The sequence below is a fragment of the Globicephala melas genome, chromosome 4, assembly GCF_963455315.2.
Source record: "Globicephala melas chromosome 4, mGloMel1.2, whole genome shotgun sequence".
In the NCBI taxonomy this organism is placed as follows: Eukaryota; Metazoa; Chordata; class Mammalia; order Artiodactyla; family Delphinidae; genus Globicephala; species Globicephala melas.
The window spans coordinates 7,798,092-7,823,045 of record NC_083317.1 but is presented as its reverse complement, the minus strand read 5'-3'; the positions used below and the strand labels follow the sequence as shown (position 1 = coordinate 7,823,045).

At 38.7% G+C, this 24,954-nt stretch overlaps 1 protein-coding gene across 11 annotated transcripts in view; it reads left to right on the top strand.

Moving 5' to 3' along the window:
* DYRK1A (dual specificity tyrosine phosphorylation regulated kinase 1A) overlaps nt 1–22,916 on the top strand; it is a 145,604-nt gene extending 122,688 nt beyond the window's left edge. For all 11 annotated transcript variants that reach the window (XM_060297801.2, XM_030880900.3, XM_060297799.2 and 8 more), the window contains 5 exons: nt 1,570–1,716; nt 3,583–3,723; nt 12,069–12,375; nt 12,859–12,983; nt 19,649–22,916. In XM_060297801.2, coding sequence (XP_060153784.1) covers nt 1,570–1,716; nt 3,583–3,723; nt 12,069–12,375; nt 12,859–12,983; nt 19,649–20,269 — 1,341 coding nt within the window. In that variant the 3' untranslated portion in view covers nt 20,270–22,916. The remainder of the gene's footprint in view (nt 1–1,569; nt 1,717–3,582; nt 3,724–12,068; nt 12,376–12,858; nt 12,984–19,648) is intronic.
* Nucleotides 22,917–24,954: the final 2,038 nt, after the last annotated feature.

Below are 24,954 nucleotides of genomic sequence, written 5' to 3'. Positions count from 1 at the left end.
AAATTATCTTATGGTAGCAATGCTACATTGAAATACTTTTTAAAAATGGAAGGAATAGGAAGCAAAGTTTGCAGTTTCGGATGCCTCTGAAAATCAAAAGATGCTCATAGTTGTTAATAGGGATCAAGTATATTGTAAATGGAAAATATGTGCCCATCTTGAGAGTCATTTGAATAGATTTTAGACTTGTAAAATTTTTTCCTATTTAAACCAAATCATATATGCTGCCATGATATCAAGCACTACTATCTCTCTCCAGCCAAAGTGAAACAGCTATACCTCTAGCTCAGTGAGTTTTTTAACTATGTGAGTGTATCAGAATCCCATGGGAAGTCATTTCCAAAACAGACATGCAGTGGCCCTATTCTAGGTCTGCTGGCTCAGTGTTAGAAGGTGGCAGGGCAAGTATGTTTCAAAAAAAGTTTCTCAGACGATCCTGGCACACACAGGCTTGTAGATAACCCGACTACTGCTTTAAGCAGCTGGATAGGTAGGTGACAAACTTCCTTTCCTAAGCTGGGAAATAAGTCTCAGTAGTAGGGAGTCTTTGGGGCTTCACGATGCCATTGGCTTATAAAAACTTGGAAATGTAATAGTTCTTCCTGGTCCCTTTCAGTTAGGCTTTCTTCACTCTGAGCAGGCCTTAAGGTTGAGCTGACCTGCTAGTGGAGGCATGGGATGGTTCTCAGATTTGGCTGGAGTTGTGGAAGTCACAGAAGCTTTCGTGAGAAGCGGCTCCATGCTGCTGGCTGCCTTGTTTGAGTGTTAAGTTAGGGAGTTTGGGTAGGAGGATTTTGTTTGTTTCTCTCCCCTTTTTTAGTAAAACTATCTTTGCTTTTGTAGTATTTCTAGATATAAATTTTAAATGGCCAGGTGAAGATGAATTGGTCTCTGAAGACATCTCAGATTACTTCATCGAAAATAATCCATTTCAAGATTTCTTTTTCTAAGAAGTCTTAGAATGAGATGGAGGAGGACAGGGTAGAGAAGTGATTAGTCAGAAACGACTCCCAATTGAATCTTTATGTGGCAGTGTTTCTAGATTTATCTGTGAGACTAGTACAGTACAGATGTCTGAAATTTCAATTACATTGTACTGAGTTTGAGTCTTTCTTAATGCTTTGAATTAACCTGAAAAAAGTCTTTCAGGTTACTTTAGATACAATTGAGCTGTTAAATTAATGGTAAACCAAGTACCAGCCATAGCAGGAAAGAATAATAGGGAGATAAATTGTTCTCAATAATATTTTCTTCTAATAAGGCATAATTGTTTAAGCTATATCTTGGTTACCGGTTAGGATTGAACTAAATGAAAGGGCTTGAATTATATATATATATATATATATATATATATATATTTTTTTTTTTTCATTTCACAGATTTACCACTCCCTTGAAACGTTTAGTTCTTTAAACAGTATTCATAGTCTAATGTTGAAATCAGTAAATGGAACTCTAATAACCCAGTTATTTTTTGCTGTTAATATTAGACTTGTGTTCTTAATTCATTGTTGACCACAGTTAAACAAAACTTGTTTTGGAATTAATACTATTTTGAAATATATTTCAGATATACCAATATATTCAGAGTCGCTTTTATCGGTCTCCAGAGGTGCTACTGGGAATGCCTTATGACCTTGCTATCGACATGTGGTCCCTTGGGTGTATTTTGGTTGAAATGCACACTGGAGAACCTCTGTTCAGTGGAGCCAATGAGGTATATGATGGATTGCTTTAAAAATTCTGTTTTTGTTTTCAGTCTCTGACAGTATAATCTGAAAGTTGTTTTTAGGAAAAGATGTCTATTTACCAACTTTTATCATTCAAGTGTTAGGTCAGTTTTGAACTTATTTTATCCATTTAAAATTTTTTTTCAATTATGTAACGGTGAGTTTAGAATTGTGAGACGGGAAGCGAGATCTTTCAATCTGCCAGTGGAGGAGAGCAATAAATTAGATTAGAAAATGTTAAGTATTTTGGTATAAATTTTACAGATTTTAAGTATAAGAACAGAAAAAGATGATAATGAAGAAATGAGGACCACCCTAAAAACAGTGTAAACGTGACTGTAAATTTTGAGAGTATGATTTGAAATTAAAGTAAATGATGACTAGTAGTTGTTGATGAATATTTGATCTGAATAATTCAGGGTAAATTAGGACTATAGAATTTCAGAGCGAGTCCACAGGTGTTTATTCTGTGTTCTTAGAAGATTTTTGAAGGTCAGAGGCAGTGCCTGGGAGGAGGGAGGGCAAGGGAGAGGGAGGCCAAGCTCCCTTACAGTCACAAGAATGGGCTTTCATTGGTTTTAAAACTGTTTGCTTGTGGGATCCTGTTGTGTTTTGTTTTTTAAAGAAAAGTTAACCATTGCAGATTGTGATCAGTCCATTCATTTATATGTGAGAAAAGAAAGACTAATGAAATTTCATGACTTGAACTGGGTTATACAACTGTCAGTAAATAGTGCCAGAAACGTGTCCCTTCCTCCTTCCTTTTAATTCACTTCACTCTAGCCAGTGAGCTACTTTTTGGCAGAGCTGCCATAAGTGTGTCTTTGGTTTTCTTTTAATAATAAATAATATAAAGGTAATAGTACCTTTTTCATGGGCTTAAACAACATTAGGAGCATCTGAAACTTCAGTGGCTTCCATCTCACTCGTGGTGAAAGCCAGTCCTTTTGAGTAGCTTGAAAATCCCTTACTCCCTCTGTCTCCTGTTCTCTCTCCACCTCTCCCTGCTGTCCTGCCCCGCCCCGCCCCGCCCCGCCCCTGCCGTCTCCCGGCCCAGCACACACAGCTCTCTCTCAGGTCCCTACGAACGAACCACAGGCTTGTACCAGGGCCCTTACGTTCATTCTTTGCTCCGTGCCTGGAGTGCGCTTGCTCCTGCCCTTGCGGCCTTCATGTTTTTGCTCTCACGTCACCTTCTCGGGGAAGCCTTTCGTGACACCCTATTTTAAGTTGCAGTGCCCTTCTCACTCTCCATCCCCTTTTAATTTTCTCCATGGTTCTTAGTGGTCGCCTGATATGTATTTGCTTATTATGTATTTGCTTCTTGGTGATCTCTTCCTCTACAACACAAACTTTGGGGCAGGGATTTTTGTTTTGTTTATTGCTGTGTTCTAGTGCGCATGGTTTCCAGCATATAGTAGACGCTCAGTATTTGAGTGAATTAATCTGCACTTAAAAAAAATACTTTTATTGGGTCCACACTTTTAAGCCTTTGGGTTTTTTTTTTTCGCTGTGTGATTATTTAACTAAAATTCTCCCAAAACTTAAACTTTAAAACTCCCTCCAGTCATTTCCTTACTCTCCATTGTATCCGTGACCACCTGCCATCCCATGGATGTACGTGTTTGCTTCATTGTGTGCCCTCCCCTCTGTGGAGTGTGGGGCTCAAGGAGAGCAGGGACTTTATCTCTTTTGTTCATTATTCTATGCTTACTGCCCCGAGGAGTGCCCCGCACACAGGAGATGCTCGATTTATTTATTTCTAATTTATGAATGAATGAATGGATGGATGAGCACAGATAGGATGTCCTACAGTAGAAATTACAGGTGTTTTGTTTTTATTTTTAATACAGGTAGATCAGATGAATAAAATAGTGGAAGTTCTGGGTATTCCACCTGCTCATATTCTTGACCAAGCACCAAAAGCAAGAAAGTTCTTTGAGAAGTTGCCAGATGGCACTTGGAACTTAAAGAAGACCAAAGATGGAAAACGGGTAAAATAGGGAAATAATTTTTTTGAGCCTTTGTTATTTCTTTTACTGAGCTGTCTTTATATAGCGCATTTTGTATTTACTTGAAATCAGTGTTGCTGAAGTCAGTTATTAACAGTAGTTCCACTGATAACTTAGGTATGTATATTTTCTTCATAAGTTGGTTATAGAGTTTGACCTGAACTATCTGTATGGACCAGTGTTTGCTTAGTGCTCTTTAAGGCTTCATTTTGAAACTGTATGTCTGCCTTTTGAGGTAGCTGATCAAATCACCATGCCTTGTTTCCACAGTAGAATTAGTAAGTTTGACCTTTGTTTCTCATAGTTTGAGTACGTAGTGAAGTCACAGTTAACAATACTGCAGCTGTGAACAGTGGAAGTCATAATTGCAGTAAATGGCTTTTTTTTTTTTTTTTTTAAGTTCAGATGAGAGAAAAGGATTCTTAAGCAGTTTGTGACAAGAATATGAACTGACTAAATGGTCCTTTTGATAGATTTCAGATTCCTAGCTTGGGTAACAGGAGTTTCACATCTCCAAAATCTTTAAAATTTAAGTGAGGTTTTTAAACACGTTAGGTACGTTTTAGTAATTTTCTTCTATCTGAGAACTTTTTTCAGAGACCTAAACTGTGTCAGTTTAAGAGAGTAAATGATAACAGTTTTGCATCTTGATTTACATCTTTGTTTTATATATCTGAAAATAAACATATGTTTTGTAATCTAGCTTGTTTCTAGTATAAGATGAAAATAATCTATAAATCTGTGATTGTATGTGATACATATACCAGACACCTTGTGATTGTAGTTTTTGCGTTTTCAACACTTAGATTTTATTTTTGCTACACTTTTTATTTTGCCCTTGCGTTTTAGCGATGCTGCCACCAGGTGTCATTTCCAGTGAATTGAAGATGATGCTTATGTGCTGTAATTCACCTTCAGCTATGGAGTCTTAACTTTTAATATCAAATGGGGTTTTTTTTAAGAATATTAAAAAAAATAATACATATATATAACTATCTTTCACAACTGATTTGTAACTTACTGCATTTTGCCTTATTCTCTGAAGTTCCAGGCATTGTAATATCTGGCAGCTAAATTATGCCTACTCCCCATAAGGAAGGGATGGAAAATACCAAGCAGACATCCTGAATCCTTTTGCCTTTGTCCACATAGCTTTATCAGTCATGGCGCCTTTTCCCATTGAACCAAAACACAGCCTAGGAGTCCTTAGCTTCTGCAGCATTCAGGGTTGCTCCTACCAGTTGATTTTAATTAGCATGGAGGATGTGAAGCCTTCTTTATGTTTTTATCTCTCTGCAGTACAGGCTACCACTTCTTTTTCCACTTTGAAGTTTTTTTTTTCTTCTGCTGCTGCTGTTTTTTTTCCTTTTTCTAAATGAAACATTCATCTCATTCCATTTCCCTAATCTCTGCCTTATAAAACCACAGTTAAGTCACAATGAGTTGTAACCTATCATTTCTCCAAAATTCAGGTATAATTATTTTAAATTGTTTAGGGGGGACATTTCAGAAAAGAGTAGTTAAATCTTTTCCCTTAAAATTGAAAGTGAGTATCTTGACCCACATTTAATACATATTAATTAACCATAGATTATTTGAGGTTTTCTTTAGCTGCAATTAAGCAGCTGACTTAAGAAACTTTATTTTTTAAAGTGTAAGATAATTACTTCTCTTTGAATAGAAATAAATTTTCAGCAACAAAAAAATCAAATCCATAACCAAATGGTTACATTGTAACGATGCACTAGGGATTTTAACCGTAAGTATAAACAGGTGTGCATGCACCATCATTGGGTATATTTGTTTGCTTTATTTCCTTAGTGATTTTATTTTTAATTTCTCATTTTATGTTTCAAGGGCCCATTTTAGCTTCCTAGTAATGAAATCCATACCTGCTATCTATTTTTTTCCTTTGGTGGGGAAAGGGGATGAAGAATTAAGAGTATAAACGATACCGTTTTGTTGAAGTATAATTTATACACAGTAAGATGAGTGTCTTAAGTGTTCTAACTTTTTAACTTTTAAATACAACAGTATATATCCACTACCTAAAACAAGGCATAGAGTAAGTACTTCCACCACCTCTTATATCCTTTTCTGTCATCTCACCCTCAGTTTCTGATTTCTGTCATCATAGGTTAGTTTTGACTATTCATAGGAAAAATTCATGTAAATGGGATCTGTATAGTATTTATTACTTTGTTTCTTTCACTTAACAGACATTGTTTTTGGAGATTCATCCATATTGTGTCTCAGAAGTTACTCCATCTTATTGCTTCATAGTATTTCATTGAATGGAAATACTGTATTTATATTTACCTGTCAGTGGATGTTTGGGTTGTTTCCAGTTTAGGACTATTATGAATAAGGCTACTGGGAACATTCTTGTATCAACTTTTGTACACTTAAATTTTCATTTCTCTGGGTTCACTACTTAGAAGTAGAATTACCAGATCATAGGGTGTATGTGTGTTTACCTTCATAAGAAAAGAGCAAACAGTTTCCCACAGTTTTATCATTTTGCATCCCCACAGGTATGAGAGTTGCAGTTGCATGACATCCTCACCATTTGATGTGGTTGGTCTTCTTGATTTTAGCCATTCTAATGGGTATATATAGTGGTTTTCATTTGCATTTCCCCATGACTGATGATAGTGACCACCTTTTCATGTGCTCATTAGCCATTCGTGTATCTTCTTTTTTGTGATAGTCTTTCCAGTCTTTTGCCTGTTTGTTATTGGGACGTTTAATTGTTGAGCTGTAGGAGTTCCTTTTTTTTTAACATGTAATGGATATAAGTCCTTTGTCACATATATGTTGTCAGTATTCTCAGACTGCACCTCGCCTATTTCTTTCCTTAGTAGTAGTTTTTAATGAGCAGGAAATTTAATCTTTTTTTTAATGAATAGTGTTTTTTGTATTCTAAGAAATCTTTACCTTCCTCAAGTTTATGAAGATACTCTCCTTTAAAAGTTTTTTTTAAATTGAAGTATATGTAGTTGATTTACAATGTTGTATTAGTTTCAGATGTACAGCATAGTAATTCAGTTACACATACATATATATATTCTTTTTCAGATTCTTTTCCCTTCTAGGTTATTGCAAAATATCTAGTATGTCCCTGTTGGTTATCTGTTTTATATATACTAGTGTGTATATGTTAATCCCAAACTCCTAATTTATCCCTCCCATCCCTTTCCCCTTTGGTAACCATAAATTTGTTTTCTATGTCTGTAGGTCTGTTTCTGTTCTGAAAGTCAGTTCATTTGCATCTTTCTTTTCTTTTCCTTTTTTTTTTTTTTAGATTCCACATATAAGTGATCTGTTTTTCTTTGTCTGGCTTACTTCACTTAGTATGATAATCTCTAGGTCCATCCATGTTGCTGCAGATGGCATTATTTCATTCTTTTCTATGGCTGAGTGATATTTCGCTATATATATACACATACACCCCACATCTTCTTTATCCACTCATCTGTCGATGGACATTTAGGTTGCTTCCATGTCTTGGCTATTGTATTGGGTTGGCCAAAAAGTTCGGGTTTTTCTGCAAGATGTTATGGGAAAACGCGAACGAACTTTTTGGCCAACCCAATAAATAGTCCTGCAGTGAACATCGGGGTGCTTGTATCTTTCCGAATTAGTTTTCTCTGGATATATGTCCAGGAGTCAGATTGCAGGATCATATGGTAACTCTATTTTTAGTTTTTAAGAAACCTCCATACTGTTCTCCATAGTGGTTGTACCGATTTACATTCCCACCAACAGTGCAGGAGGGTTCCCTTTTCACCACACCCTCTCCAGCATTTATTATTTATAGACTTTTCCATAATGGCCATTCTGACTGGTGTGAGGTGATACCTCATTGTACTTTCGATTTGCGTTTTTCTAATAATCAGCGATGTTGAGCATCTTTTCATGGGCCTGTTGGCCTTATCTTTCTTCGAGAATCTTTACATCCTTACTTTGTGTCTGTCTGTGTATATTTGTTTTATCAATAACTGAGAGGAGTGTTCATTTTTAGTGATGATACTGGATTTGTCTTCATCTCCTTCAGTTGCTTTATGTTTTTTGAAGCTCTCTTAATAGGTATACTTGTTTAGTATTTTTAGGACTTGGTGATAAATTCAGTCTTTCATTACCATGAAATATTCCTCTTTATCTCTAATAATATTTTTGTCTTTGAGTCTACTTTGTCTAATATTACTCTAGCTATACCAGCTTTTTAATTCTTAACATTTTTATAGTGGTTTTTTTACCCTTTTACTGTAGTAAACCTGTTCATACTTTTGTATGTGAAGTATGACTTCTGTATACAAAATGTAGTTGAGTCATCCTTTTTAATCTAGTCAAATAGTATCTTCCTTTCACAATGAATATTTAACCTATTTAATTATTCAGGGGTTTGGGTTTTAGACTTTTGCCTTATTTGTATTCTATTTGTTTTATCTGTTCTTTGTTCCTTGTTCCTTCTTTACTGCCTTCTTTTGAGTTGAGTACTTTTTGGTATTTTATTTCACCTTTTCTTAAGTGACTGTTTAGCTGTTCTTCGGTGTGTAATTTTTAGTGTTGCTTTTACTGTATGCATCTTTAACTTACCAGTTGAACTTAACAAAATGTTATATCACTTTATAAACCGTGTGATAACCACGTGCTTTTATCTAAGTCCTTCTGTCTCTTGTCATCATATATCACTTACACATATGTTATAACCCTCACAAACATTGACTACTTAAATTAAAAATGATTTTTTAAAGAGATTTAAAAGTACATAAAAAATAAAGAAAATAAAAAGTTCTTTTTGGGAATTCCCTGGTGGTCCAGTGGTTAGGACTTGGAGCTTTCACTACTGCGGCCCCGAGTTCAGTCCCTGGTTGGGGAACTAAGATCCTGCAAGCCCCAAAGAAAAAAAAAGTTCTTTTCTTTTTACCCATAGAATTTTTCATTTCTTTTTGCAGTTCCTGACTTCAATCTTGTATTATGTTCCTTCAGCTTGAAGAACTTCCTTTAACTTTTTATTTTATAGTGAATAACTTCTGCTGATGAATTCTCTCAGCAGTTGCTTATCTGAAAATACCTTTATTCACCTTCGTTTTTGGGAAGATATTTTCCATGGATATGGAAATTACAAATTGATATAGAATTTTAGGTTTACGTAAACCTAAACAAATTTAGTTGTTTAAATATATTAATGACATTGTTTTCTGTATTACATTGTTTCTGAAGAAAAGTCAATGGTTTTTCTAAGCATTGTTTTCTTTATGAAATATTTCTCTGTCTTCCCCCTGGCTGATTTTGATGCTTTTTTTTTATTATTATAACTTAAGATGTTTTTATTTGATTCTCACAATAAGATGACGATAGATAGTAATAATAGATATTCTCAGTTCCATTTTTACACATCAGAAAACTGAGATTCAAGAGTGTTAAATAAATTCTTTGGCGACCACAGCAAGGAATGGTAGGGCTAGAAAGCAAGCTCAGGTCTTCTCAAGCTGCGCTTAGCACGCTCTCACGCTGAGAAAGAGAACTTGGGGATATAACAAAGAAGGAAAATGCCTTTAGCACAGGGATCTTCTGTGGAAGAGAAAAGAAGCAAGCAATTTGGGTGACACGCTCAAACATGACATATAAAAGCTGGTATGAATTTTGTAGATCTTTTTGTTCAACCTCTTTTTTTTTTTGCTTTTTTTTTATGTTTGATTTTTCAGCAGTTTGACTATTAGGTTCTTATGTATAGTTTTCCTTGTATTTATTCTCCATGGAGTTTGCTGAGTTTGTTAGATCTGTGGATTAATCTCTTTTCATCAGTTTTTGAAAGTGCTCAGACATCATCCTTTTAAATATTTGTTCTGCTTCACTCTCTCTTCTCCTGCTAATTATTCAATTAAATATATGTTATAGTGCTTACTATTAGAGGTCTCTGGTTTATTCATTTTGTTTTCTTTTTGTGTGTTAGTTTAGATAATTTCTTTGCTCTGTCTTTCTAGTTCACTGATTGCTTTTCTTCTCTTGCTCCCAGTCTGCTGTTAAAACCATTAAATGGATTCTCTGCATTTCTTTTAGTTCTAGTGTTTACACTTAATTTATCTTTTTTTAAAAAAAAATACTTTTGGGCTTCCCTGGTGGCGCAATGGTTGAGAGTCCGCCTGCCGATGCAGGGGACACGGGTTCGTGCCCCGGTCCAGGAAGATCCCACGTGCTGCGGAGCGGCGGGGCCCGTGAGCCATGGCCGCTGAGCCTGTGCATCTGGAGTCTGTGCTTCGCAATGCGAGAGGCCACAACAGTGAGAGGCCCGCATACCGCAAAAAAAAAAAAGAAAAGAAAAAAAGAAAAAAAACTAGTTTTAAATAACACCCCCCCAGTCTATCCACACGTTACCTAACTTTTGAAGTAAATTCTTTTTATCATAGTTATTTTAAAAAAATTAATTTATTTTGACTGCATTGGGTCTTTGTTGCTGCGTGCAGGCTTTCTCTGGTCGTGGCAAGCGGGAGCTACTCCTTGTCATGGTGTGCGGGTTTCTCGTTGCAGTGGCTTCTCTTGTTGCGGAGCACAGGCTCTAGGCACACGGGCTTCAGTAGCTGTGGCACATGGGCTCAGTAGTTGTAGCTTATGGGCTCTAGAGCACAGGCTCAGTAGTTGTGGCGCACGGGCTTAGTTGCTCTGTGGCATGTGGGATCGTCCTGGACCAGGGCCCGAACCCATGTCCCCTGCGTTGGCAGGCGGTTTCTTAACCACTGCGCTACCAGGGAAGCCCCATAGTTATTTTAAAATACCTGTCTGTCAGTTTCAACATTTGGGTCATTTATATATGTGAGTTTTCTACTATTTTTTTCACTTGATTATGGACCCTTTTTGTTTGTTTCTTTCATGTGTCTATAATTTTTTATATGTATGTTGGACTTGCTGTATTTAAGAACAGTTGAGATGGAAGTAAATCTTACTTCCCTTTAGAAAGAGGCATGCTGCTTACTCTGTCAGGCTGCTAGTGTGATGAGACTGAGTCAGTTTCATTTGTAGTTTAGCTGAATCTGGGCTGTGTTTTGTTTGTTTGCTTGACTTAGATTCTATTCTCCACTGTCTTCATAGGTTTTAAGCGGTGTTTGGAAACTGCAGAGATCTTTTATGCATTGTTGCCCAGCCAGCAACCCGCTGCTAACTCTTGGTGCCTCGGGGTGATCTGTGTCCATAATGCTGCTCTGGACCCAGCTCTGCAGCGCCCTGGGGGACCCTCCCTGGGTCATCTGCCTGTCCCGTCCTGTGGCCCAGCCACACGTGGCTGTTAGAAGTTGGTTGGGAGTTGGGCTGGACTCTTCTTAGTCACATCTGTGGCATTTGCTCCTTCTCCCACCATAAGTCTCTTTCTTTCCTAGGAAAGACTCTTCATTTTCTAGAATTTAGTTAATCTGGTTTCTTTAGTCCTCAGCTCTCTGATAGGTTTTTAAAAAGCAGTGATTTTGTTGTGTGCCTGCCTGGCTTGTTCTTGATTTTAGAGTAAGAGCGATGGTCTCTTGCGAATTTCTACATTGTACCTAGAAGCAAAAATCCAATGATACTATTCTGAATAAATTCAGTATTCATAGGGATTTTAAAGGTTATACTGTTATCTGTTAAAATGAGTTCCCAGAAAATCTCAGCACATGTTAAGGCAATTTATTATTAACCATATTTTCTATCAATAAAATGAGGCATAAATAATTTACTTCTGATTCTTTTATCTGCATATGAGCAGGTAGGGTTAGACCCATGATTCTTTATTAGGAGTGATCTTTAAAACTTTAATGAGCCACTGTTACTGAGTAAGTGCCCCTGAGTTCACAGGTGTATTGGGCAGAAAAGAGGTTCACAACCACTGGTTGGCACACTTCCTTTGTAAAGGACCCCATAGTAAAGGTTTCGGCTTTGTGGGCTTCTGTTGAGTATTCTTACTTGGTTTTGTTTGTTTTTACAATCTTTAAAAATATGAAAACAATTCATAGTGGAGGCTATATAAAAACAGGCTCTGAGCCAGGCCATAGTCTGCTGATCTCTGGGCTAGATGATCTTTATAGTCATTTCTGGTCTCAAAAGTGAATTTCTCCTAAGTACAGTGTGTTCGGAATAGTATGTGAATAGTATTGTGAATAGTATTTTAATCGGAATAGTATGTGAATAGTATTGTGAATATTTCACATTAGTGTGAAAATATAGAGGCTCTAACTATAAAGCATTCTTTTTAATAAAGGCCTCAACATTATCATACATGTAAGCATATTTGACATTACGTAGGCTTTTACATATTCCATCAGATTTAGAGAAAGCCTTTTTATCTTTTTTCTCTTTAGGAGTATAAACCACCAGGAACCCGCAAACTTCATAATATTCTCGGAGTAGAAACAGGAGGACCTGGTGGGCGTCGTGCTGGGGAATCGGGTCATACAGTAGCTGACTACTTGAAGTTCAAAGACCTCATTTTAAGGATGCTTGATTATGACCCCAAAACTCGAATTCAACCTTACTATGCCCTGCAGCACAGTTTTTTCAAGAAAACAGCTGATGAAGGTACAAACACAAGTAATAGCGTATCCACGAGTCCTGCCATGGAGCAGTCACAGTCTTCGGGCACCACCTCCAGTACATCTTCAAGCTCAGGTCTGTTCTTTTGATATTATATTAGGCTTTGAAATGTTTCCTCTTTTCTTTACAAAGTGGGGGTTATTTTAAAGTTTTTTAAAGTTTGTTAATGGGTGGGAGGAATTATTTTTCCCGAACCTGTTCTTTGTGGCTAGTAAAAAAATTCACCTCCCCCAAAGCTCTAATACTTAATTATGCATATAATAAATTCTGCTTGGAAACAATACTCCTTATTAGCCAAATTTTAAAATTGTTTTTAAAATGGAAATACTTGGTTCACATGCTTGAGTTTTCCCCTGACTTAACCAAACTTGGTCATATTTTAGTTCAGTGGTTGATGTGAAAGAACATAGAGAATTGGAAGCCTTCCTGGTATACTTCAGGTTAATACAGATTTTTTTTTGGTGACTCACTTCCCGTTTTAATGTTATAGTTTTAGGATATGTACTTGAACAGAATTAACTTTACACTCACAAGCTGTACCGTGTTGTGATGCTTCAGGTGGGTCATCGGGGACTAGCAACAGTGGGAGAGCCAGGTCGGACCCAACGCACCAGCATCGGCACAGCGGCGGGCACTTCACAGCTGCTGTCCAGGCCATGGACTGTGAGACACACAGTCCCCAGGTGAGCAGTCACACAGCCCTTCATTCACGCCCTCCACTGTGCCCAGGCGTACCAGTGTTGGATGCCAAGTGGTTTTAGAATGATAACGTCATTTACTCTAAAAGGTTCATATCTTCCTTGGTTGTAAGGAATTCTAACTTACACATCCTTGAAACATTTTCCCTCCGTGTTTAGAAATAGCTCCCGTTTATTGAGTGCGTACCAGCAGCTGCTCCAGGTGTTTGTTTATCTTGTTTACTCCGGCAGCATTTTGAGCCTTGCCCTGTTTGGATTTTCATTTTACTTTGGGAACTGTGACTTCAAGGTTTAGGGAACTTTCCGAGGTGCGTGATCTTAATTACTGCACTCCACTGCCTCTTGTGATCTGCTATCACTGACAGTCCTAGATTCTGAATCAGTTTGTGGTTTGATTTTCACCTCCATTTTTTGTTTTGAAGGTTTTCTGTTAAAGAGGATCTAATTAAGTAAATTTTTTTAAGGGGTGAAGCAGATGATGGTAGAATATTTATTAAATACTCTTTGTAAAATAATAAGTTAATTCATACTGAGTACTGCATTATGATGTTTACAGTGAGAGGCAAGTATATTATCTAATGAGAAATAAAATGGAAGTTGATGAATATCACTGCCCATTCTTGGGACTGGGGCAGCTGAGTGCTGGTGGAGAAAGGCATATCTGTAGATGCATTGTTACCCCTGTTAATTCGTAGTCACCAGCATCTACTTGGGCAAGCTTGCATGTTTCTCAGGTCATCTCATCGTGCTCCCATTCTCTTTAATAATTGCTTCAGACTCTCCTACTCTTGCTAGAAACCTTTGCCTCCCCTTCTCTGCTCTCCCTCACTCCTCACTGTGTAAGGAACAGTCCTCAGAAAGGAGCGCTTCACTGCGTGTCACCAGCCACCTCGCCCCACCGCCATGTGTGCTTGTCCCCTTTCTCCGGCCCCTTGTCAGCAGGGGCAGCAGCTCCTGCCTGGGGTCAGCCACCTCGGGCCCTGCCCCTCTCCTCCCACCTGCACAGGACTTGGCCCTGCTCAGCCACTGGCCCCTGTGTCCTCTGCTCGCCTTCTTCCCGTCAGCACCTGATCATCCCCAGCTCTCTCCCATCTGAAGCAAAACCTTTCCCTGGCCCTTGTCTTCCTCGCCCCACATTTCTGCTACGATTACTTCACCCTTTAAGAAGTCTTCAGCTGCTCCAGTTGGGCTGCTTCCCAACTCAGGAAACTGTTCCTGTGGAGTCACAGTGGTCATTACTGAGGAGCCCGGCAGACACTCAGTCACTTGTCACTCTCTGGTCCTCACTCACGTTGACACAGCCCTGGCCTCTCTGTGCTTTTTTTTTTTTGCGGTACGCGGGCCTCTCATTGCTGTGGCCTCTCCCGTTGCGGAGCACAAGCTCCGGACGCGCAGGCTTAGCGGCCATGGCTCACGGGCCCAGCCGCTCCGCGGCATGTGGGATCTTCCCGGACTGGGGCACGAACCCGCGTCCCCTGCATCGGCAGGGGGACTCTCAACCACTGTGCCACCAGGGAAGCCCCTCTCCATGCTTTTTGTAGCACTCTCCTCTGCCTTCCCGGACAGGATGGCCCTCATCCCAGCCCACCTCCTTCCTTCACTGTCTCCTTTTCGGATTCTCTGCTCCCCCGCGGCCACGTAAACGTGGGTGGTCTGTGTCCTGTCTCTCACCTTAAACACTTCCTGGTGACCTCACCTGCTCTTACCAATGACTGCAGCTACCATCTCGATGTCGGTCACTTTATGTCTTTATTTCTGATCTAGACTTCACTCCTGAGCCCCACACCTTTATTTCTAATCATTTACTATAAATACCGTTTTGGAAGTCCCTACAGTATAACACTGCAAATGCATCCTATAAACTGAAGTCATCATTTTCTCCTCCGCCAAAGCTCATCTCCTTTTATCTGTATCAATACAAGTGGCCCTGAATTTACCCATTTGCTCAGGTCGTACACCTGGCACCTGGGGAGTTCATTCTTGACTCCTCTCTCCCTCACCCCCCACCTTGAATCCAATGGTAAATAGTATGGATTCTGAATATCCTACATATGTGTCTGTTCTCTCTACTTCACCCGCTTGGTACAATCATCTCTAGCTTATCTTGCTGTAAAGATTATTCCAACCGGACTTCCAGCGTCCAGTTTCATTCACCAGTTCGCCTCTGTTCTCTTCTCTGCAGCCTAGTGAATGTTCAGTAGAGCAGTCTGATCCAGCTCTTTCCCTTGCTTTCAGCCAGTTTCTGGCTTTCTCTTGTACTTAAAAAAAAAATTGTGACTTCTTACACAGGATTCAGTGATTTCTGTCATCTGGCTCCTACCCAGGCATCCTTCCTCCTCTTCATTCATTCTGGTCTTCCTGGAATTTTTTTTTTTTTTCATTTTTCAGACTGTATACCATGTTCCCTTTCACATTTCTCACATTGACCGTGCTCAGCCTGGAATAAGCTTTTCCTCTGTCTTTGCTTTGGTGACTACTATATATCCTTCAGGTCTCAAATATCACGGCCAGAGGCTTTCCCTAATTCTTTAGAACGACCTTCCTTCTTCCATCCCTTTCTCCCAGTTTCTAAATTAATGTTATTTTATGTAGTCTTTCTGCGATGTTTTATACATATGCAAGCAAATACAAATGTATATCCTTCACCTAACCTTTGTACACAAATGGTAGCATACCGTGCACACATCTTGTTTTTTTTATTTTAACATGTTTTACATATATTTTTATTTATTTATTTATTTATTTATTTATTTTTGCCGTACGCGGGCCTCTCACTGTTGTGGCCTCTCCCGTTGCGGAGCACAGGCTCCGGACACGCAGGCTCAGCGGCCATGGCTCACGGGCCCAGCCGCTCTGCGGCATGTGGGATCTTCCCGGACCGGGGCACGAACCTGCATCCCCTGCATTGGCAGGCAGACTGTCAACCACTGCGCCACCAGGGAAGCCCTACATATATTTTAAAATGTATATTATGGAGCTCTTTCTGTATCATATAGGGAGCTTTTTCATTCTTTTTGTTGTGTTTTAACAGTCACACAGTATTCCATTGTTTAGATATTCCAAGTCATTGCAGTAGTTCCCTATTAATGGACATTTAGCTTATTTCCAATCTTTTTTACTACTGCAAATAATGCTGTAATAAATAACCCTACATATAAATCATCCACACACATGCAGTTTATATGTGATATGAGTTCCTGGATGTGAAATTGCTGGGTCAAAGAGTAACGTGGTTTGTCATTTTGATAGCTGTTGCCAGATTGCTCTCCATATAGTTTTACCAGTTTAGCCTCCCACTAACAGAGTTTGGAGAAGCAGTCAGTGTGATCACCTTTGGATCAGTCTGAACTGAAAAACCTGGTATTGGACAGAGTATAGTTGCATTTCACTTATTTCTTCTTTCCATGAATTTAAGTAGCTTCATAGTTTAAGAACCATTAATATTTTCTGAGAACTTTCTGCCTATTTTTCTACTGGATTATTTTCAATAGTTTTTCTTGAATTTTGATTCTGAGACCACCTTTGTTGAGTGGTCTTAATGATCTGTGCTAGCCACTGGTGATAAAGACACAGGCTTTGCCTTCCTAGAGCTTACCGTGACACAGAAAATAAATAAAACGAATCAAATGAATAGAAATTGCAAGTACTATTAACTGTTAAAAAGAAAATAAGACAGGATAATGTAATAGAGAGTAGTGATTTGTTGGGTGGGAGGTATTAATTCAGATAGGCTGAACTGATAACAGGGCGACCCCCCAAAATATGGTAGCTTAAAAAATGTGAAGTTTCTTTTTTATGTAATAGTCCAGAGTGGGTATTCAGGTTAGTGGCGTGGCTCTCTCCCACATCCTGGGTTCCTACCATCTTATGACTGCCCCATCCCCAAGGGCCTAGTTGTCTGCTGCATCTGGCAGGCAGAAGGACTTGGGATGTATTTTGTGGGACAGATCTGGCTGTAACATAGGAACCTTCATTCATATTCCATTGACTAAAACAGTCATATGGCCATGTCTAAGTACAGGGGAGGCTGGGGAGTAAGCGTAGTGCAGCCTTATGCTCAGGAAGAAGAGTATGTTTTTTGAGGACAATTTGGAACCTCTGCCACAGAAATTGGGGGAGCATTAGCCAGAGTGGTGAGGGAAGACTCTGGAACTGAAATGATGAGAAAGAATCATCCAAGCAGAAATTAGAAATCAGAGCATTCTAGGCAGAAGGAACAGTAAGTACAAACACCCTGAGGCTTCTGAAAGATGTTGACTAGGTAGAGGAATAGAAGGAAGATCCTGTGTAGTAGGAACTTAGGCAGCAAGAGGAAGGATGGCTAGAGGAAAAGTTTGGAGAAATGAGCATTGGCCAGATTGTTTATGGATTTTGGATTATTTTGTTTATCCATTCATCCATCAGTGGGCACTTACTTGGGTTGTTTCCATATTTTGGCTATTGTAAATAATGCTGAAGTGAATGAACATGGGGGTACGTATATCTTTTCAAGATACTGTTGTTGTTTTCTTCATATAAATACCCAGAAGTGGAATTGCAGGATCATGTGGTAGTTCTGTTTTTAATTTTTTGAAGAACCTCCTCCATACTGTTTTCCATAGTGGCTGCACTAATTTATATTCCCACCAAGCAGTGCATGAGGGTTCCCTTTTTTCCACATCCTCACCAACACTTGCTATTTGTTGTCTTTTTGATAATAGCCATTCTCATGGGTGTGAAGTGATATCTCGTTGTGGTTTTGATTTGAATTTCCCTGATGGTTTATGATGTTGAGCTTCTTTTCCTGTACCTGTTGGCCATCTGTATGTCTTCTTTGGAAACATGTCTAGTCAGATCTTCTGCCCATTTTTCAATCAGATTGTTTGGATTTTTGCTGTTGAGTTTTATCAGTTCTTTATATATTTTGGATATTAGCCTGTTATCAGATAATATGATTGACAAATATTTTCTCCCATTCAGTAAGTTGCCTTTTCATTTTGTTGATGGTTTCCTTTACTGGGCAGTAGCTTTTTAGTATGTTGTCATCCCATTTATTTATTTTTGCTTTTGTTGCTTTTGCTTTGGTGTCAGATTCAAAAAATCATCACCAAGACCTATGTCAAGGAGCTTATTACTGCCTATGTTTTCTTCTAGGAGTTTTATGGTTTCAGGTCTTACATTCAAGTCTTTAATCCATTTTGAGTTAATTTTTGTGTTTGGTGTAAGATAGTGTGGTTGAGTTTCATTCTTTGGTATGTGGCTGTCTAGTTTTCCCAACACCATTTATTGAAGAGACTGTCCTTTCTCCATTGTATATTCTTCGCTCCTTTGTCATAAATTAGTTGACCATATACGCGTAGATTTATTTCTGGGCTCTCTGTTCCGTTCCATTGATCTATGTGCTTTTTTTTATGTCAGTACCATACTGTTTTAATTGCTATAGCTTTGTAGTATAGTTAGATACCAGGGAGCATGATGCCTCCATCTTTGTTCTTCTTTCTCAAGATTGCTTTTGCTATTTGGGTTTCTTTGTGGATTACAAATTTTAGGATTATTCTTTTTTTTTTTTTGAAAAATGACGTTGGAATTTTGTGGGGGATTGCATTGAATCTGTAAATTGCTTTGGGTAGTTGGGACATTTTAACAACATTGATTCTTACACTCTTCCAGTCTGTGAGCATGGACTATCCTTCCATTTATTTTTGTCTTCTTCTTCCAGACCTTCTTCTTCTACAGGTCTTTTACTTCCTTGGTTAAAGTTATTTCTTGATATTTTATTCTTTTTGATACAGTTGTACATGGGATTGTTTTCTTTTTCTGTTTCATTATTAGTATATAGAAATGCAGTCGATTTTTGTGTATTGATTTTATATTCTGCAACCTTATTGAGTTCATTTATTAGTTCTAACAGTTTTCTAACGGAGTCTTCAGGGTTTTCCATATAATGTAATGTTACGTCATCTGCAGGTAGTGACCATTTTACTTCTTTATTTCCAATGTGGATGACTTTTCTTTTTCTTGCCTGATTTGGATTTGTGTTTTAAAAAGACTGTTCTTGCTACTCTTTGGAGAATGGTTTGGAAAAAGGCAAAGATGGAAGATGGGAGTTGATTTAGGAGGCTGTTATATTAGTCTAGGCAAGAGATGATAGTGACCTAGGATAGAGTAGTCGTGGTGGAGATGGAGAAAAGAGGCCAGATTTGGGTTCTATTTTGGAGGTAGCTTTAGTAGTACTTGCTGATTGTTTGGATGGAGGAATGGTTGAGCAGCTAGATGGGTACTAGTGGTTCTATTAAAACAGGAAAGATTGGAGAGAGGAGGAGCTTTAGGGGGAAAGTAAAGCATGCCTTTTGGACCTGTCAGAAATATTTACTATCTGGCCCTTCCCAGAAGAAGTTTGCTGACCCCTGGCTTAAACAGTGCTCCCAAGGAAAGAAAGTGGCGAGTAAAATATATGAGTATGGGTGTAACTTGCTAAAAATTGAAGCTTTCATAATAAAATACTTTTCACTCTTGAACACATTTGGAAGTTTGTGTTATAGAACTGTCTAACACATTAAGGCTTCAAAACCCTCTCTCTAACTAATGTAAATGCTAGTGTTGTAGCTTTTTATCGAAGATTAAAGCTTGGAAACGGTACTCTTAAATCGTTTTAAAATCTGTTCTTACAGGTGCGTCAGCAATTTCCTGCTCCCATTGGTTGGTCAGGCACTGAAGCTCCTACACAAGTCACTGTTGAAACTCATCCTGTTCAAGAAACAACCTTTCATGTAGCCCCTCAACAGAATGCATTGCATCATCACCATGGAAACAGTTCCCATCATCATCACCACCACCACCATCACCACCACCACCATGGACAACAAGCCTTGGGCAACCGGACCAGGCCAAGGGTCTACAATTCTCCAACAAATAGCTCCTCTACCCAGGATTCTATGGAGGTTGGCCATAGTCACCACTCCATGACATCCCTGTCTTCCTCAACTACTTCTTCCTCTACATCTTCCTCCTCTACTGGTAATCAAGGCAATCAAGCCTACCAGAATCGCCCAGTGGCTGCTAATACCTTGGACTTTGGACAGAATGGAGCTATGGACGTTAATTTAACCGTCTACTCCAATCCCCGCCAAGAGACTGGCATAGCTGGACATCCAACATACCAATTTTCTGCTAATACAGGTCCTGCACATTACATGACTGAAGGACATCTGACAATGAGGCAAGGGGCTGATAGAGAAGAGTCCCCCATGACAGGAGTTTGTGTGCAACAGAGTCCTGTAGCTAGCTCGTGACTAAATTGAAACTTGAGTTTGTTTCTTGTGTGTTTTTATAGAAGTGGTGTTTTTTTCCAAAAAACAAAGTGCAAAGCTGCTTGAATCAGAAGGAGATTAACACACTGAACCGCTACAAGAGGGCAAAGCTGACTTTTTTTTTTTTTTTTAACTTGAAAAGATTGCAAAGGGACAATGAAGTTTTTAAAAGAGCCATGTCCAAACCCATCTTCACGGATAGCTCAGAGGTGTCCTCTTTTTGCCTCCCCCATTTTAACTCGCCACATCCCAGTCATAGTGGGGTTTTTGTCTTTCTATTCCACAGAAGTTGTTGTTCAGATGTTGGTCTTAATCATTTGCCAACTAATTTTAAAATAAAAGGCACTGCACATAATTTGCATTTTAAAGGGCCCCATGAGGGTGTTTTTCCTTCCATTTTTGTTTTTCCTTTTTTCCTTCCCGTTTTTGTGTTGTTTTCATTTTGTTTAGGGTGGGGGGTGGGAAATTTGGGGTTTTAAGTCCTCTAAACACACTTGGGCACGGAAATGCAGTACTGTAAGGAAGAGGGACCTCCAGCTCACACAAACATCACCTTCAGCTGTATGGAAGGGACGGTTGTATTGGAGTTTGTAAGGCACAGTAAGCATGCTAAGTGGCGGGATCAGAACTCTCCTGTCTGAACCTACTGAGGAGCAAAGCAGCAATTGCCTGGGATCCTGTGGGTCTCCCGTTGTTGAGGCCACAGTGAGATAGTAATGGAACGTGACTGGTCTCCTAACCAAGGTGCACTGAGAAGCAATCAACGGGTCAGTTGTGGCCAGTCCTGGGGAGGTCTGAGTGGTGGTCTTTGGGATAACCTTTGGCCTTATGGATTTGGACTCGAAGTTAGAAGAGCCTACCATTTCAGATGCAATCACTTTTGGACATGCTTTTGCAGACAGTCCTTAATGCTGAAAACACAGAGAATGGGTAATTCAAGAGGCCTTTCTTTTAAAATAGACTTTTGTGACCCACTAATTGTAAGGTATTGCAAGGTCACTTTGCGTGTGTCATAAAGTTGACTTCCTTATTGGTTGAAGGTCACAGAAGTAGTGGTTTGCTTTGATGGAAATAGCTACAGCTGTGTCCCTTCCTGCTTTTTACTTTTTCTTTTGCTTTTTCTCGGCACGTGGTATCTCCACCATTTCTTCTGCACAAAGATGTCTTCTGTTCATCCTGAACATTTTTAAAAAAATGCAGAATTTTATGTGACTGCTTTTTTGCCTCACAATTATGCTGTGAATTTTACAAAAATTTATTTTCTTTTTTGATAATTTATTGTACCAAAGCTGTTTTTATAGCACATAGATGTCTGTAACCAATAATGTAGCAGTTCTGCACTTTGACACAAGGTGTAACTAGACCATTTTTAAATGTCAGTTGAAAATTATGGCTGTACTATTGCTTAAACAAAACTGGAACTGTTGTTGAATCCATAGCCAATACATTTACAGCAATCTGTGTACTGAACATAATAGATTGACATCTAACTCAAGATTACAACAGCTGTTACATCCTAAATGTGTTCAGGCTTCTGAAGGTAAAGGGACACTGGATCCAGAAGCTGTGGAACCAGCAGTTGATTCTTGTATTCCTGATTAACCTACTTGTAAACTTGAAAGCAAGACCTTGATTGCACCAACAGGTCCAAACTATGAGCACGAGTAAAGCAAAACTTCCATGCATGACCCGGAAGGGAACAGGCTGGTGTCTAACAGGTGCCTAGTTTTGAGATTGTGCTGCCTTAATGTAACACAGTCTGGCAGTTGCTAAATTTGTGTTCCCATTTTAATTTGACCAATGTTATGGTGTTAAACTTTTGAGCGGTTGAGTTGGGAGAATGAAGATTAAGGAATTTACCTGTCCGGGATCAAAGAAGCCTAGAAAAGAAGCAGTAATCTACCTCTGCCGATAACCCTGTTCAAAACAACTCAGCAGAAACACCACATTAGTTTTTATTGGTCAATTCCATGTGGCTGACTAGATCAATTTTTTCTGAACAAGAGCAGGTTTTTATATGTAATCAGTCAGTGACAAAAGAAAAAAGGCTTAAAATCATGTGAATGGAAACTTGGGAATATCAGTTTTTATAAACCACAAAATTTTTTTTTGTTGTTAATCAGGAAATCCATTTTTATTTTGTAATTAAATGTCAAGCCTGTGGATGGATTTTTGAACTCGGTAGTTCATAAAGTTTACAGTGAATAAAAGGACATCATCTTGAGTCTAGCAATATCAAAAGGAATTCAGTAGTTACTGCTGTTTAGGAATATAAGGTGAAGATACATGGGTCAGATCATTTTCTGTGCTGGTTGCCACATCTTAGCAAGCACCAAAAAACGAAAGCAGTTTTTAAACCGCTATTTACATAAAGGAAGTCATAAAATCCAATGCTTCTGCATACTGTGTTATGTTACAGTCCAGTTTTGTGTGCTTTACTACACGGTTTGGTTACAGGACTTCTGTGCATTGTAAACATAAACAGCATGGAAAAGGTTAAATACCTGTGTGCAGATTGTAAGATCTGGTCCGGACTTGCTGTGTATATTGTAACGTTAAATGAAAAAGAACTCCCCTTTGTATTATAGTCATGCGGTCTTATGTATGATAAACAGTTGAATAATTTGTCCTCAGACTCTTTACTATGCTTTTTTAAAATTAATTTAAGAAAAATGTAAACATAGTCGAAATCTTTCTATGCAATTAACCTGGTCCAGGTAATGAATGGTCTGGTAGGTATACTGACTATAAGTTTAGTCAGACGTGTAGAAAGGAAAACAGTAGTTACATCAACGTAGGCTTCAAAAATCTTGGAAAGTAAACATTGGAGGTTTAACAGACCATTTTGATTTTTTAAAATTGTTTCTTTACTTTTCACAGTTTCTCTTTGATTCAAAGTGCTCATAGGCCGTAATGTTTAGGATGGATGTGAGAGTTAGATGATTTTTCTCTAGGATTTGACCTGCTTGGAAGCAAGAGGAAATACAAATAATATCGTTCCTCTTTCCCCAGATCCTTGATGGGGGCCTATCAGGGACTTTATACAAGAAAGTCTAGAATTCCTGCCACAGTGAATTAATCCTAACCTAAAGTCTCCTGTTTTTTATAAGTTAGCCTGCATAAGTATACATTAAGGTGGCTTTCAGAAGGCAAAAAACTTACTGTAAATTTAAATGTGATTTTGTAAAGTTCAGATTGTCTACATAAAGTGCACTTACCACATGTATGAAAGAAACTTCCTTTAGTGTTTTTCTTAGGGTAATGAGCATTTTATAGGTAAGTGGCACATTTTGTATATCAGAATCAGTATCCAAAAAACTTAGGCTTATTTTTATTTAATGAATATTAGAACTGTTGATACATGTGAAAAATCATTAAGGCTACAATAATTATATAAGGCCCACAAGATGACTACTCTGTTTGCTACTGTATCGTCTTTCCCAGCTCCTATGTTGTTAAACTTATTGTTGTAATAAGTCTTATAATAAGGCAATACAATGATGCGATAGTAAATGCTAAATTTCTTCTAGATTAGTTCCCCAGTTTCCTTTTGGCCTGCCTTTACTCTGTTAGCTCTCAGAATACAAGTTCAGTACTCATTTTTATATCCATTTTTGTAGTGGTGACCAAAGCTAACAGATCAGATGGTTCATTCCAGATACAGAACTTGGTCTTAGTGCCATATATGAAAAAAAAGTTTGAAATTTTAAGATTAGGGTTAGGAGAAAAACCGATCGGTATACTGAGTCTGTTCAGATTTCTTAGAATCCTTGGGATTGCTCGACATTGGGAAGCCTTTGGTGTCAGGAAGTGCAGAGTAGGTGGTCTCATTTTCTTAACCATGGATCTCCTTCCCTAGACTTGTTTCCTAGGGTGAAAACATACATCAAGTAATTTTTAGTACAAAGAAGAAGAAAACCCTAAGAACATAGCTTATCGTATTCTTCTTCTTCCCTCATAATGCATAGCAGTAACCTGTCTCCCCGTCCCCTGAGAACCATCTTGTGGGTATCACCTGGGCTTTCACACTCTAGTATTAATTCCTACATATCCCTGTGTTTAAAGCACTCGTTATTTTTTTGTGGAAGACTCATTTAGGATGGTAAGTGGTCTTGTCGGTTTGTGCGTTTTTCTTTCTCTTTGGCATTATGTACAGCCAAGGTCCCTGGTTTCAGCTGCTCACAGGAAAACGATAAAAGAGCTAAGGTGTTCTTGCATCGTAATTTTTGGGGATACCATTCACCTTAACACAGAGAGGGCCCGAGGTATTTGTCATCAGTTTTCTTACCTTAGATCTTCAAAGACGAAAGTATTTCTCCAACTAAAACACAATGATTTAAATGTGTACCAGATAACTAGGTAGAGCCCCACAGGTTTCAATATCAGCTTCTTTACATGAAAACACGGGGTTTATTTATTTTATTTTATTTTTTTTGCAGTACGCGGGCCTCTCACTGTTGTGACCTCTCCCGTTGCGGAGCACAGGCTCCGGATGTGCAGGCTCAGAGGCCGTGGCTCACGGGCCCACCCGCTCCGCGGCATGTGAGATCTTCCCGGACTGGGGCATGAACCCATGTCCCCTGCATCGGCAGGCGGACTCTCAACCACTGCGCCACCAGGGAAGCCCAAAACACAGGGTTTTTGTTTTTTTACATAATTTCACACCT